General features: G+C 35.9%; 1 protein-coding gene across 1 annotated transcript; it reads right to left on the minus strand.

Moving 5' to 3' along the window:
- Positions 1-7,293: 7,293 nt before the first annotated feature.
- LOC149837112 (putative galacturonosyltransferase-like 4) lies at positions 7,294-9,385 on the minus strand. Its single transcript, XM_090007968.1, has one exon. It carries the CDS (start codon positions 9,383-9,385, stop codon positions 8,351-8,353), a length of 1,035 nt encoding a protein of 344 aa, XP_089864094.1. The 3' UTR covers positions 7,294-8,350.
- Between the last annotated feature and the right edge of the window lie 4,219 nt (positions 9,386-13,604).

Consider the following 13,604-nt stretch of genomic DNA (forward strand, 5'->3'; position numbering starts at 1 on the left):
CTATGCTGATTCTAAATATCGATTTAAGATATTGTTCTGATTCTTAATATTGATTTCTATGCTAATTCTTAATATCAATTTAGGATATTGTTTTGATTCTCAATATCGATTTTTAAGATATCAATACGAATTTCTAAATCGATTTAAGATATTGCTCTAAATCTTAATATCAATTTTTATGCTGATTCTTAATATTGATTTAAGATATTGTTTTGATTCTTAATATCGATTTCTATGCTGATTCTTAATATCTATTTTTAAGCTATCAATAGGAATTTTCATATCGATTTAAGATGTTGTTTTGATTCTATGTTGATTCTAATATCGATTTAAGATATTGGTTTGAATATTAATATCGATTTATATGTTGATTATTAACATCAATTTTTATGGTATCAGTACGCATTTCTATATCCATTTTTTAAGATATTTTATAATCGATTTGCAGATATTGATTCCTACATTATGGCAATCAGAAAAGCATTGGGTCTTATACGTGTTTGATGTATGAGAACAAAAAATATGGTTATACAACTCCTTTGACTATGACATTGGTGTAAACCGTGACATTGTGCATTTGGTAAGTTTCTATCTTTAAGATTACCATATCTTGTACCATGGTCCGGAATTTACTTGCTTTTGCATAAACCACATGTTGGACTTTTCAAAGACATGTTGGGTGTTGACATTGGCCCGTGGAGGCTTCACGTTGCAGAGGATGCTCCTTTACAAAATAATGACGTCGATTATGACATCTTTGTAATGAAGTATATTGAAGCAATATACTATGGACGAGCACCAGAATTCACCGTTGTATGTTGTACACTTAAACATGTTTTATTAACCTATATTATTGATGACTACATTTTTATATTGGTCTTATTTTTTGTTTTTATTTTTTTTAGGATGATATACCTGGATTCTACAAAGAACTATGCAAAAAATTGAAGGATTTTTTAATTGAGGAAGATACAAAAACCCAGACTGCAAGATTATCTAGAAAGTTACGAAGGACGTGAGGCCCTCAGGAGTAAGAGGAAGTCATTTTAAATGTCTACCTATTCTCGTGGATAACGTGAAGAGGGTTACATTCTACTATTGAGAGAGAGATAGCAATTTTTGGTTCAACTTTAAATTTCCAATTTTTTTTGTACAGACATTTGTAACAAATTTTGTAAGACTGTGTACAAAATTCATATTGATCCATAAACCAAAATTATGAAACTGGCACACGTGTGTTGAATACGCAAATCGCCAGCTCAAGCGCCCAAATCGCAACAATATAAATTTTGCAACAATTTAAGATATTATATCGTTTTTTGTGAGATATTGTTTTGTTAATATTGATTTGTAATATATTATGTTGAATTGTCGTATATAGATTTATAAGATATTATGTGTTTTCTAGTGTCGATTTGTGAGATATTGTTTTGGTTGTTAATATCGATTTGTAATAAATTATGTTGAATTTTCGTATATCGATTTGTAAGATATTATGCTGAAATGTCATATACTGATTTATAATATATTATGTTGAATTATCGTATATCGATTTGTAAGATTATATGTGTTTTCTAGTATCGATTTGTGAGATATGATGTTTTTGTTAACATCAATTTATGTATAAGTGTAGCACACAAATGCTACTAAACAAATCGTTGTAATGATAGACGTTTGAAAATAAAAATCAAACAAGCATTTAACGTTATGTAGCATGAAAATGCCACTCATTTGCTTTTACGAGTTGTGTTCCTATCGTGATTTACATAATGATTGATAAAAGTCTAAAACGATTTGCACAAACATAGACTGTGCAATTTTACCGCGATTTGTACTCAAGCACAGTGTGATTTTTATTCAGATGTGGCTGACATAGACGTCATTGTGTAAATTGTTATATCATTGTGATTTACACAATGACATCTATCTTTTAGACAATGGGTTTTGTCTAATTGAATGGCACGTACCATCGCAATTTACACAATGACGTATGATGGCTACGTGCTATCGCAATTTGCTTTTACAGGCTATGTCTATGTCAACGATATTTCTTAATCGCTTTTACGGGTGATTGGGTTTAGGTTTAAGGGTTTTGGGTTTTACTTCAATGATACAAATCGCTAATCCCTTTTGCGATTTTCATCTTTAATCCCTTAACAACCTTTGTACATCGCATACATTGCTAATCCCTTTTGCAATTTTCATCACTAATCTCTTTACAAGCCTTTGTACACCGCATACATCGCTAATCTCTTTTGCGATTTTCATTCATGTAGGGTGAGCATCACAACGATTTTTTAATAGTACACATATCTAATTGCTTATTGAATTTTCATTTACGAAGGGCGAACATTACAAACCTTTGTTCACCGCATACATTGCTAATCCCTTTTGTGATTTTCATCCACGTAGGGTGAGCATCACAACAATTTATGAATAGTACATGTCTCTAATCGCTTATTGGATTTTCATTGACGAAGGGCAAACATTACAAACCTTTGTACACCACATACATTGCTAATCCCTTTTGTGATTTGTAAGATACTATGTGTTTTTTAGTATTGATTTATGACATATGGTTTTGTTTGTTAATATCGATTTGTAAGCTATTATGTTGAATTTTCGTATATCGATTTGTAATATATTATGCTCAATTATTGTATATCAATGTGTAAGATATTATATGTTTTCTAGTGTCAATTTTTATGATATTTGTAGTATGATTTCTATTGTAGAATTAAAACAAAGAATTATAGATTTACAACAAAGAATTATCGATTCACAACAAAGAATTATAGAATGCTAAACATTACAACGATTTGTAAGATATGAAAGTTAAATGCTACAACTATTTTGAAGCTGACGAATCCACACGTGATTCCTGTGTTGCGTTGCTCACTTTTGAATTGAACAGAGTCTGTCATGAAACAGAATATCAGATATTACATTAAGTTCAACAAAAAATGCTAACATCTTCCCAAAATTGTTACATACCAAAAGACTTGTCATACTCATGTCATCGCTCCACTCAAACAGGTCGGGTGGATTGCAGGTTCCAACATTATAGTGCGCGTCTGTATGATATTATTGCATGTTGAAAATTACACAAGTAAGATATTGATAGGTTGTACGTAATACAATTTACATGAAAAGCAATATATTGTATTACATACATGTTCATGCGAAGGGCTTGGTTGCTTAGGAGTTGGTTGTTTCTTAGACATTTTCTTGCCAACCAAATCCAGTGTACCCTTTGTCCTCCGATGACTGCGATCAAAGATAGGTTTCCTTTTGATACCCTTCGCTAGGTGGATATTTTTATCATAATCTACAACGTTTACTCCTGACTTGTCGAAGATGATGTTTACGCTTCGACGCAACTTCTCACAAGGGTCAGGGGAAGCGTGATTTTCACCTACATTGTTTGATCCCATTTTCTTAGATTGGTCTTCACGAGCTGCAACGGACTCATGGTAAATTAATTATACTTTTTCAAGTAATTTCATTGACATATTTCTCATGCATGCATAGGCTTCTTCGCTTTTTGATGCCAAATCCGCAACATGCATAAGTAACCTACATAGTTGTTGGTAACAAGAGGCTATCTGGCACTTCTTATCAACAATAGATGGACTCACATTATTTGTCTCTAGCAGTTCAATCTTTGCTTCTCTCGTCCATCTTCGCATTATATATGACTCAGGTATTTCTTGTATCTTCTCTTGATTAAGTGCCTTTAATGCATGACGATATAAAATGCCTTTGAATTCAAACATTTTACATGTACATTTATCTGTTCTGTTGTCAACATTATATGTAACATGTGCTTCTTGCCTTTTTGGATACTCTTCGTCATCCCATACAATATGGTCTTTGTGCATATTTTCACATTGCATACATCCTTCTATGTTGCAATTCATGACCTGTATAACCTCCTTATTAGTCCATTCAAATACAATTAGTGTATACAGATCTGCAGGTTGCGTCAATATTTTCATGCCCAAAGTTACAGGGCGGGTGTTGAAGCATTTCACATCTTGCTTAAGCTCATTCTGTCTAAGACCGTCTATAAATAATTCATACTGTTTCATGAAACAAAATATTGTTAAACATGAATATAATGTTTTTTTCAGTGTGGCATGCATAGATTCAGCTCTTTATGTGCTTATCATACCTGCACAAAAGTACTGTCTTCCATATGTCAATGCCCACTTCTCTTTGTCTGCATATAAATGTTGTAACCACACAGTCTTCAAGGTCGTACATATGATTTATTTGCTCTCAATCGAACGTAAAGGTGACCTCGTCTATGCTCTCAATTACACATTGTCTAAACTTTTTATCAAACCCTGTCTTCTGATTAAAAATGTTTCCTATGTTCTTTGCTGCATTTTGAAAGATATGCCACAAACATAGGCAATGATATGCATATGGCCATACATGAGACACTGCAACTGCAATTGCATGATCACCATCTATAAGTACAGCTCCAGGGTGTTTCCTATTCATTGCCTGTATAAATACTCTGAACAACCACTCAAAGGTTTTCTTGGTCTGGTCATACAAAAAAACGCCACCTAATATGCAACTCCATGAGTGATGGTTCACTCTGACAAACTGCGCAAATGGCCACTGTTCTGTATTAATCTTCATTGTCGTATAAAAAATAAGCACATCATTGAAGCATTCAAAATCCACTTCTGACTTTGAATCTACCCAAAACATATTCACAACATACCCATCTTCATCAAGTTGCATTGCACTAAAGAAACCAGGGTCAATGTTTGATTTTTTCTATAGGTAATCAACCAAAGAACATATTCCTTCATTTTTCATGTTTTCTGACCTCTTCCTTCTTAAGTGGTTTCTTAGATCCATAGGTGTGAATGGTACATTCTCGCGACTACTATCTACGTGCACGCAAAAATTGCATGTCTTCCTTGGTGCAATGCCAACGATATCAGCTATTTCAGCAATTGTAGCATGCACTTCAGTTACTTTACGATGTGACCTTAACATAGGAGTCATAAATGAAGCGGCTAATTCATGGTTATGATCATTGATTAAAGTACGAACTACATGTTTTCTATTAAAAAATCTTCTTAACACCATTCTCGTTGGACAACCGCATCTTGAATTTGGCTTGCTCCTTGTTGGATTTCCACTTGACTTCTTCCAACCTTGCTTAGAACAAACATATGCCTTTTTCACCATGACACTCTGTGCATTTTTTGCCCAAGAATACCTTCTAACACTGAAACCAAGTTTTAAGGCATAATCATTATAAAATTTGTATGCATCTTCCTCATTATTAAACTGCATTCCCTCTACGGGAACAAAGTCAAGTGTACTATCATGTAGACTTGAGGTGCATGAACCTTTGTCAAGTGCATTGTCATGATCGTCTACCTCATTATCGATTTGCATTTCGTCTGCTGGAATATTCAAGTCAAGAGTGAATCTAATGCCTGCACCCTTCTTATCATGTGCATCATTAGTGCACATATTCAATTCTTCAGGTGCATCGATAGTATGGATGTTCGTTGCTCCATGACTTCCAAAGATTGAGATACATCATCTTCACTGCAACTAGCTAATATGCTCAACACTGTCATGTGCAAAATATCAATTTATGTTAGCCAGCGCATATGTTTACTATAATTTATTCAAGATGCATATAACAACGACTACTGATTAGTTAAGCATAATAGCTTACAAATCGATATTAACAAGCAATATCATATCTAACAAATCGATACTCGAAAATACATAATATCTTACAAATCGATATACGATAATTCAGCATAATATATTACAAATTGATAGTAACAAACAAAACAATATCTCACAAATCGACAGTAGAAAATACATAATATCTTACAAATCGATATGCGACAATTCAGCATAATATATTACAAATCGATATTAACAAACAAAACAATATCTCATAAATCGATAATAGAAAACACATAATATCTTACAAATCGATATATGGCAATTCAATATAATATATTACAAATCGATATTAACAAACAAAACAATATCTCATAAATCGACAATAGAAAACACATAATATCTTACAAATCGATATATGGCAATTCAACATAATATATTACAAATCGATATTAACAAACAAAACAATATCTTACAAATCGTCATTATAAAACACATAATAGCTTACAAATTGATATACGGGAATTCAGCATAATATATTACAAATGAAACAATATCTCACAAATCGATATACAATTTACTACAATCGCAATTTGTGTTACATTGCATATACTAAGTGAATGGACGATACCAGATGGGGTAGAGGCCCTTGCTCGCATCTGTAACCAAGCATTCTTGTCAATAGGTCTCAGTGTCTTACAAATGTCTTCAAGTTTCTAACCGTTAAAACGATAAAATCTACCTGAAATAACAAAACAACGCCTTAGTGACACTCACGACAACATACGTTATTCAACAATAGCACGATGACATGGAAAGGTACTCACGACGCTTTAATGGCACTTGTTGAAATGTTAGTGCTTTATTGCTTTTTTTCATACTGCCTAACGAAAATGAAGAAGAGAAGACTGTAAAAAGAGATGGCCGACAAATCCCCTTTTGACGCCCACCAATGATTGAACCAATTGTTCGATTTATAGTTTTCTCCATGAGGTAGGAACGAACTAGGAAAAGTTTTCTATCTAACACAAGGCAGGAACGAGAAGGCGGCCATGTGTTGTAGCACAAGCTAAAAACAAAGGCGGAACATGCAAACCTATATACGAGGAGCGGGAGGACATTTTCGTACAATACATACGGGAGGACATTTCCGTCAAAAGCATATCTACCTTTTTTATATGTTATTTTATTATAAAGTCATCATGAGCAACATTGGCATATGAATTATCACGGGTCCCAAGATATTCTTCCGTACACACAGGAACACGCGAATTTGTGTTTGGGGGAGAACACACAACACCCTAAGTCTGCAGGAAAAGTTTGGCCCATATTTGAGAGAAAAGTAGAAAAGAAAAAAAAATAAGTGTACCAAAATGTATATATATATATATATATATATATATATATATATATATATATATTCTCTCATTAAAAATCAAACATATGACAATCACATCTCACACATTAAGATAAGATATTCTTTTTTTCTTCTCATGAAAGCCACTGCTTACTGCAACTGCAAAGTGCTGAAGCTGACAAACGTGTAACGCTTGTTCCAATCACGTAGGCGGCCATTTCTTGAACAAGGTAGATGACTGAAGACTTTCTCCAATCTACCCCTCCCCAGCACAGCATAATAGAGAGCACTATTTTTCTTTTATATTTTTTTATTTATTCTTCTTTTCACGTACAGACCAAGAAGTGATAATAGGTCTGTACATTTGGTAAAAATTTGAATAATGGTCACGTTGATGATATTTAAACTTAAGAAGTCTAGCATCGTCTTAACTAGCTGGTACAAATGTTGATGCTCATGGACTTTGGATGGGGTTCATATGATTCTCAAAAGTACCATTAATATCAAAATAATGTTGCATATATATGAAATAACATGTAGAAGCCACGGAGTGGCATAAATACCACCATTCATAAGTAGCAAGGAGAATGAAATGACTAATTGTGAATTTTGAGTTTCAGAATTCAGAAAGCTCATTGAAAGCTTGAGAATATTTGGAGGCTCATTATTTCTCATGCCAAGCAAGAAAGAGCACTAGAAGCAACAAACATAACAAAAGAATGACGCGGAGAGGAATATTATTTCATTTATTTTAGCTTTATTTACCAAGGAAAATAGGATATTATTATTTATTAATTAGGAGTTCAGAAAGTTTTGAATAGATATAACATACTCCAAACATGCAATCCAAAGAAATGAAAAGTTAGTAGCACCTTTATTATAATGAACAAGGGCTGGAGTAGTAGGCATGAGCAACCAATAAAGGAAAAAAAATATCATGGATTCTGTTGTATGATGCCGGTATATGTAAACACCAGTGTCACACTTCCAATACCATTTTCCCGAGAAATATATGCTTCACTTTTTGTTTTTCATACTTTTTTTTAACCTCTAATGGACTTAGGAAAAAACAACCAAACCAAACCCCAGCCTACATCATGTCCTTGATGTCAGCCATGGTTTTTGTCTATCATGTGCCATTCTCTATCTTCCCCTATGACGTTAACTTAAAGTTGGCCTCATCGTCTGATCTCCAAGAGCTGGAAGCCTCCCATTTTGCTCTTCATCCAATCATCATTGCTACTATCATCATCATCACCACCACCATCATCTGGTTGCTGTATCACATATGGATTGCCACGTTGATGACATGGTTTTCGATCATTCGTCGAACAGCAGCGATGAAGATCGAAAAAGATCATATGGTGCCCAGAGGCTGTCAACTGGACATGGCTTTCTAGAATCGAGCCTTAGCCATGGTTTTCCCTTGCCACTCCAGTGTAACAAGCTGACAGGGCCAGGATGGAAGTTCCTACAGTTCCCCCTAAAGTTATCCCCTCCAAGGCCATGTTGGTTCCATCTGTGCTCAACCCTTTGAACATCCCCAGCAAACACTATCAAGAAAGGAGGCAATGAGCCCAGCAGGTATATCCTTGTGTGCCTTTGAATCATCATCCAGTTCTCAATCTTCCTTGTGTAGGCACCTTCCCTCCACTTTTGAACATCAATGATCATCACCCCGGTGTTGAAATAACACGGCTTTCTGCCTTCAAACGTCCTAGCAAACCTTTGGTCTGACCAAAAGATGTCTGTGAAGTACTCGGTAAAATTTGCATGGCAATACTCTGGTGCACCCAGCACCTTGTCTCCTAGATCTACCTCCCATAGCTTGGCAATGTCATCCACCACAACAAGGTCGGAGTCCAAGTAGATAACCCGGAGAATATCGGGCCCCAACAAATCGGCAAGGTAGATGCGCGCGTAGTTGAGAGGTTGGTCTAGAGCCTGGCGGATCGAGGTCGAGATCTTTCCCCGGACTAGGCCCGGGTTGAAGCGGTAAAGTTTGAAATTCAAATATGGAAAGGTTGTCCTCATGCTTTGGTGCAACTCCTGCTCACGACGCGAAGAGAGGAAATGGAACACCAGGTTCTCGGGGCACGATGCATGCTGAAGCATGGAGAGCACGGCGGCAACAGAGCCTCTCAAGTAATTGGCATCAAGGGTCATGGCAATGTGGATCCTCTCCGACGAGCAATTGTTGCCATTCCGGAAGATTGGCGCCTCACGGAAGGCGGGGAGGGTGGCAATGACAGGCTTTAGGCGGGTGGCCTCGACCAAGGTGGTGGCACTGGAACTGAGCAAGAACAATGACAGGAGGCCTACAAGGGGCACAGAGGGATGGCTCCAAGGGACCATCCTGCCTTTGGAGGGTGCAATTAGAATCAGAAAGAATGTGGGAAAGCCATTGAAACAAAGTTAAAAGAGGGAATAGGATGGCTAGCAGATTGATATTGGTGGCAGCCTGTGAGGTTGGTGAGATTGTGAGGGACAGAGCAAAAAACGGAGGGCATACAATGAGAGGAAGGGTGTGTTTACTTATTTTGCCTTTTGGTTGAATTTTTGAGGAATGGGTCTTAGGGAGGCCAGGGGGGGAGGACTCCCCCAATAGAAGGGAAAGTCAGTTATTGTGGTGAAGGATTTTTGTGTAGCACAGTTACCCTCGCTTCATAACCATCATAACTACCTAAATCCTAGCCAGTCCATTCGGACAAAGGATCAATAATCCAAGAAGTGAGCCCCCCCACCCACAACAAGCTGGGGTTGGCCTTCCCAGGGGGCAGAATAATAGGTAGCATGCCTTTTTTTTTTTTGGTTTAGGTGGACTGCACCTAAATGGTGCTTTGATCAACATCAATAGACTTGGGTCCAGTTTGGATCAGAACCCTGGAACAGAGCCGAAACAGCTGAACTGAGTGCATCCAATCGAGTCCTAAGTTATCCGTAGTAGGCTCAGGGTAACAAGGATGACACCATGGTTCTTGTGGACTTGGTCTAACCCATTGATATTAGACTGAGCAGTGTGCATTTTGAACGCCCATATATAATAAGCATTCAGAAAAGGTTTGAGGGTAAATGTGATAATCTGTGAGGGGGCTGCTTATTAGGGTTTGGTGGGGCTTGGTGCTTCTTCCCCTGTTGGAGGAGCTCATTGAAATACTGTTGAAAGTGGGGGTCCTTATTTCTTCCTTCCCCTTTAAAAGGGCTGTCAAGAAATTTAAAATAAGGGTTTCTGCAAATTAGTTCCTGCCTTGTGGTGGATTCACAAAATCGTTCCTGCCTTATGAAATTGATCCCTCTTTTGCTTCACTTTTGCAAGGTGAGGCTTGGGGTCAAGTGTCCCACGTTTTAATGACAGCAGTTGAATATTAATAAAATGACCATTTTGCTTTCATTAAAGGACTTTTTTGCAAAACATTAATAAGTGATTCATTTTAGCTTATGGGGACAGAATAAACATTTTACATAACCCTCAAACCATGATTACTGTTTGTCTAAGCATAGTTTAACCGACACCCTTTCAACAGAAGGACCTCTTTGCACCAACATCAGATAAGTCTGGGACCATTTCGCATAATTGGATAAGGCAGGAATGTTTTTGCTGCTAATCTCCTAGACACCCTTCAGATTGCACCCATGGCAGAAGTGAGATGTACTCTTCTATTATGAGCAGTGAACAACTGCTTTGGAAAGGCCTCAACATCAGGCTGCCTGCCGGCAGACCGCATTTGTCCTGGCCCCTAATGTTTTCGAACACCGAACTGGCCCAAACAGGGCTTAGGCCTAGCCCAGCCTGTTGCCATGTCTATGGACGGCCAAGCTTGAGTGAAAAGATCAGGTGCAATATGATTGCACAAATATTTGTGCATTAAGCACCTGATCACCCTCCATCTTGGGGACAGGGCCTGTCAGGTGTGGAACCCAATACCTGATGGAGGGCGATGGAGTGATTAATGCACAAAATTTTGTGCAATCATATTGCACCCGATCAGGACTTCAAGCTTGACCAGGTGCAAACCGATCCAGTCAGCCCATTCAAAACCAGGCTGGTCTGCTCGTTTCCAGCATCCACTTTTGAAATCTTGTAAAAAGGCTTTTTTTCATATCCCTTATGTGGCTTTTCATTGACTGCTCAACAGGAGGTCCCTACTCAACTCATGAGCACAATCTAGGAGTAAAAATGGCAGAAAACGACCTTATTGTACAATAAAAATGATATGTTTTTTTAAAAACTTCACAATTTTGCTAAATCTATCAAATGACTAAAACTACAAATAGCCGACTTCATTATGACCTTTTTACCTTTCTCATATGCAAAACTTACGAAGTTCGTGTAATATATCGCTCCGCTCGTCAGGTATTGCAAACTCTCACTTAAAAAGAAGTTTACACATTTTTTTTTGCAAACCTCATAAAGCATGCAAAAAAATTGGTTATTTATATGGTCTTCTCTGTTAACCGTAAATCTTAAATAACTTAGTAAAATTGCATATTTCATACAAAAGTAGAAAAACCATGTGAACCACCTTTCTCTTTTCTTTAACCCTCACTTAAATATATGTTTGCATATTTTTTTGTGGTCTTCATGAATCACACAAAAATAAGTTTTGTAAACCTTCTTATGATAGTAAATTTGCAAATACCTAAGCAAAATCACATATATCAGGTACTTATAGAATGTAATTATCATGAAAAAAATGCATATTTTATGTTGCAAACATAAAAAATTTTGGGACATGGCATATTTGCATCTCTCTGCATAATTAGATATGCAATTTTATAAAATATGCAAATTTTTATACGAGCATAGTATAAAAGCAACACTAAGGTTTCACAAAATCTAGGTTTTGTGGTCTCTAACCAGTGAAAACTTATTGTCATTTTTCCAAGGTCAATCATCAGTGGTGAGAAGATCGATGATACTTTATCGGTGAAAAATCATTGACGATGAGTTTTTTCGGTAAAGACATCTTATGGTATGGGTGACATAGAAAATAAAATCCGCAACCCATTCTCATCATAGAGAACGTGGACCATGATGATGTAGAATCGACAATATAATGTATTTTCTCTCCATCAACACTGAGTTGAAGTATCTCACAATCAACGTTTGTTCACGTAGTATGGGTGAAAAAGGAAGCGGTGATATGCAACATTATTGAGGCCCAAAAGATAGAGGTACCTCTACATATACTATGTTTTCTCCTCATCAAAGAGGCAGTCATGAAAAGCAACATTCTTATAAAAGAATGAAATGAATGCAATGCATGGGCTACTTCATTTTGTGAAAGAATTGAATGGAGTCAATGTATTATTATTCATTCATTTTGTGAAAGAATAATATGAATGCGAGCACATTTATTTTGTGGAAGAATAAAATGAATTCAATATATGAGCATGCAATATATAAACAACCTTCATTTTGTGAAAGAATTGAATGATTGCAAAGTATGAGCAACTTCATTTTGTAAAAGAATAGAATGGATGTTATATATGAGCAGCTTCATTTTGTGAAAGAATAAAATAAATGCAAAATATGAAAGCCTATGTTTTCTAAAAAAATAATAAATAATAAAATAAAGTTCACATATATTTTATGCAAGGATGAGGAAGTCCATATAAAATATAGACAAAAAATGACTAATATTTGTGAGGATGAGGAAGTACGCATAAAATATTGGTCATCCTCACATATATTTTATATGGACTTATTTATCTCTTGCATATATTTTTTGCGGACTTTCTCATCCTCACAAATATTGATCATTTTTGCCTATATGTTATGCGAACTTCGTGAGCTTCATAAAAATAATCATGTGAATATATCTTTTAGTCAGAGGGTGTTATACAACTTCATTCAATTCATTCAAACTAAATATGGTCATACATATATTCATTTTATTCATTTCAGTCATTCAAAAATGAACCTACACATACATATATTCATTTATTAAAAAATGAATATGTTACAAACAATCACACTACATAGCTCATCATTAGAAGGTTTGACGGACTACGTCACACAAGGTCATTAATTGATGAAATAGGGAATGACTCAATATCAGGGGATTCATTCTTTGGCTTCTTATTGTCAATCGGATTACTAATTTTGCTCTCAAACCCTCTCTTCTCTTGAACAAATGATTTAGGTGAAAGCCCTTCCTCTGCAAGGACTCATTTCCAATCATGAATAACTCAAGTTTTAAGGTCTGACTGGCATTAAAAAGCCAAAAATCAAACCTCTGATGTGAAACTATATCTAATTGGAAATAAGCCTTTAGAGAAAGTGGTTTTGCCTCAATCATTTGCTTGAGAGAAGAGAGGGTTTGCGGACAAAATTATTAACCAAACTGACATTAAGAAGCCAAAGAATGAACCATATTATCTAAAATATTGTCCACCTTAGCCATGGCATCCTCCTCTTGTTGTTCCAAAATCTTCTCCACCGTTGCTTTTTAAAAGGCAAAAATAAACACTAAAATATGAATTATTGTTTTTTACTATTGAAGCGTCGTCATAAAATTGAAACATCATCATTAATGTTGGTAGGGACTTTCGCAAAAATATGAAGAAGTTT

Source organism: Nuphar pumila, chromosome 5 (assembly GCF_984573655.1).
Source record: "Nuphar pumila chromosome 5, dmNupPumi1.hap1.1, whole genome shotgun sequence".
NCBI classification, from domain to species: domain Eukaryota; kingdom Viridiplantae; phylum Streptophyta; class Magnoliopsida; order Nymphaeales; family Nymphaeaceae; genus Nuphar; species Nuphar pumila.

Coding starts and splice junctions, on each gene's coding strand:
- LOC149837112 (XM_090007968.1), bottom strand. CDS start 9,385: ATGGTCCCTTGGAGCCATCCCTCTGTGCCCCTTGTAGGCCTCCTGTCA.